The sequence below is a fragment of the Centruroides sculpturatus genome, unplaced genomic scaffold, assembly GCF_000671375.1.
Source record: "Centruroides sculpturatus isolate CEXI.00-Female unplaced genomic scaffold, Cexi_2.0 scaffold281, whole genome shotgun sequence".
NCBI lineage: Eukaryota > Metazoa > Arthropoda > Arachnida > Scorpiones > Buthidae > Centruroides > Centruroides sculpturatus.
The window spans coordinates 692881-695544 of record NW_019384696.1 but is presented as its reverse complement, the minus strand read 5'-3'; the positions used below and the strand labels follow the sequence as shown (position 1 = coordinate 695544).

Here is a 2664-nt window from a genome sequence, read left to right as displayed (position 1 = left end):
AAAAACTGAACTCGAAGCTTTTTCGCCTAGCTTCCGCTGTTAGCACTATTTTATAGTGACGTTTTCTTGCTCAGTCACGCCGATTTATTCTATCATTGTCGCACCTGCGAGCTTGCACTTGGTTAACTAAAGCATTTTTGCGGGGTCAGCCAGCTAAGCTGGATGTTTGTTTGCTCGATACTTTTTAAGGAATCGAATAAGTCGTAATACCCTTACTTTCACCGAAGAAAGCAAGTATAATTCTTCCGAAGGACAAAGAAGGAAAGAGAACCGCTACCTAACTCGCGAGTTCGCGCCAAAGTGTATGTCTCAGCATTTATCGTTCTAACCCATTTTTAGCACAATTTCTGAGCGAAATTTCGATGTCCACTTCCTCAACAATAGCGTGGGCCCGCAGATTTTTGCAAACACTGCGTTTAAAATTGCGCTTCTGACAACCGTGTAAAGTTCCCAATAGGGGTAGAAATATGTCAAGATGTCGAGGGATCGCGAAGAGTCGTATGTGGGCGATCGGCACTGAGACAGATTCTACGGTTACAAGAAACCGTTTATTTGACACGAAAGATGTTTTACAAGGTTTTCGCGATCTTGGAAGTTGTAAGTCGATGGCGGCCTCGGAGTCTTCCTTTCCTTTCCAAGATAGTCCCAAATGAAAGAGTGTCTCAAGTTCGTAATGACAGTTCCCTCGACGTCTCGACGACTCTGGGAAGATGTGGTCGACTTCCGGTGTTGGGAAGATGTCGATCCGAAATCGGGAGACGGAGACGAAGATGGGCACGAGACACACACACACGCAATTCGCCAAACACTGGAAAATTTCGGGAGAAGAAGCCGTCGCGTCCTTGAATTCCCGAGGTTTTATTAATTTAATTTCCGACCTCGATTGCCCATTCTGATTGGTGACTTTTCCTCGTTCTCAAATTTTCTAAGTGGCTGACCACTAGTTACTATGCGTAAAAAATTATTTTAACGCGAATTTTAGTGAGGATTCAAACCTGTCCAGAGCCTCACAGAAGCACGACATATCCAGAACGGATCACCTAGAAAAATTCCCAGAGTTTTTTCACAGCTTGGATTCGATTTTAGGCTCCCCAGTGCAGTAGGCTAACTCTATTACTTCGAATATCCTGCAATTTAGGCCCAATCAATCTGGTTGACTTTTGGATTGACGGGCGGATGGCCGAGCGGTCAAGCCTACCTCTCTGGGGGACCCGGAATCGAATCCGGATGGGTTGAAAAATCCCCAGTAATTTTTCGGGGCCGAACGATAAGGGACGGAGGCCGGATATGTCGGCCTTCATCCCTCACCACCCGGCTGCCCCATTGTGGGCCTGGTCGAATCCAAAATGGGCCTGCTATAAGAGGCCCTCTTATTGCTCACAGGGCTGAAAGAGTAATAATAAAAATAAAAAACGCGGAAAGAGTAATAAAAAAAAGGGCGGAAAGAATTTAAAAAAGAAAAAAATAGAATGTCGATTTCATTTATGATAATGATTTTTAAATATTTTTATTATTGATATTAATAAATATTTTGCAATAATAGTTAACTAACTTTAAATATTTGGAACGAAGACGAAAATTTCATTATTATTATTATTATTTTTTTTTTTTTTTACTCTTTATTCGACAAGTCTTATATACGCTGCAGAGGGCGCACCGTTCTCTATTGCCCATCGGCTTCAGCATGAGTAGTTGACAATCTCGTTATTGTGACAAGTCGCGTTGTGTTAAAAAGAAAGTGAAAATGGCGGGAACTATATTAGAGAACTTAAGCGGTAAAAAACTAGCTGTTTTGGTCAGCTTCATTTTAATATGCCAAGTGATCTGTTTTCTCATAGGTGGATGCATCGGTGAGTACAAAACATTGCCTTTATCCTCATCAAATATCAAAAAATGCTTAATTAATTACACGAGATCGCGCTTTAAAAATAAAAATAAAAGTATATACATTGTCTTGATGCATATTTGAAATATGCNCAAAAATACTGACGGCTAGAACGGATTAATTGTATTTGCATTAATTTCTATGGGAAAAATTGCTTCGGTTAACGAACAATTCGGTTAACGAACGGACTCGTGGAACGGATTACGTTCGTTAACCGGGGTTCCACTGTACCCTGCACTGAGGTGATGTACGTAATAAACAAGGGAGCAATCCGAATCCCAACGGGAGCTCTGTACTTCAGATATACAGTGGGACCTCGGTATACGACCTTAATCCGTTCGTGGTGTTTGGACTTATACCGAATAGGACGTATACCATACCAACCTTTTCCATAAGAAGTAATGTAAAAATGATTAATCCGTTCTCATGTAAACAAAAATGGCTGGCTTTAAACACCTCGCTTTCCTCGCTAATTTCTGCTTGATTTTTCATGAAATCAGCATGTATCCTTTTAACTTTCTCGCAAATAATTTCTTCCGATACGCCGTCGCTGGCACACTGTTTTTCATTTATCCAAAGCAAAAGCAATTTCTCGACATGATCTAATGTCTTCGATCTCTGTTTAGAAATTGATTTAACCCCTTTCGCAACGTTAGCAAATTTAATAATGTCTTTATTTTTCACGATTGTCGATATCGTCGTTCTCGGAATACGGAATGCAACAGTTAAATCTCGTTAAATCTCGAACACGCGTGCCACCTTCATATTTCTCAACAATC

The 2664-nt window shown here is 40.8% G+C and overlaps 1 protein-coding gene across 1 annotated transcript in view; it reads left to right on the top strand.

The window, feature by feature from the left end:
• Window positions 1–1660: 1660 nt before the first annotated feature.
• Window positions 1661–2664, top strand: part of LOC111627453 (protein wntless-like) — a 46838-nt gene continuing 45834 nt past the window's right edge. The window contains exon 1 of the mRNA XM_023371024.1: window positions 1661–1850. Coding sequence (XP_023226792.1) covers window positions 1745–1850 — 106 coding nt within the window. The 5' untranslated portion in view covers window positions 1661–1744. The remainder of the gene's footprint in view (window positions 1851–2664) is intronic.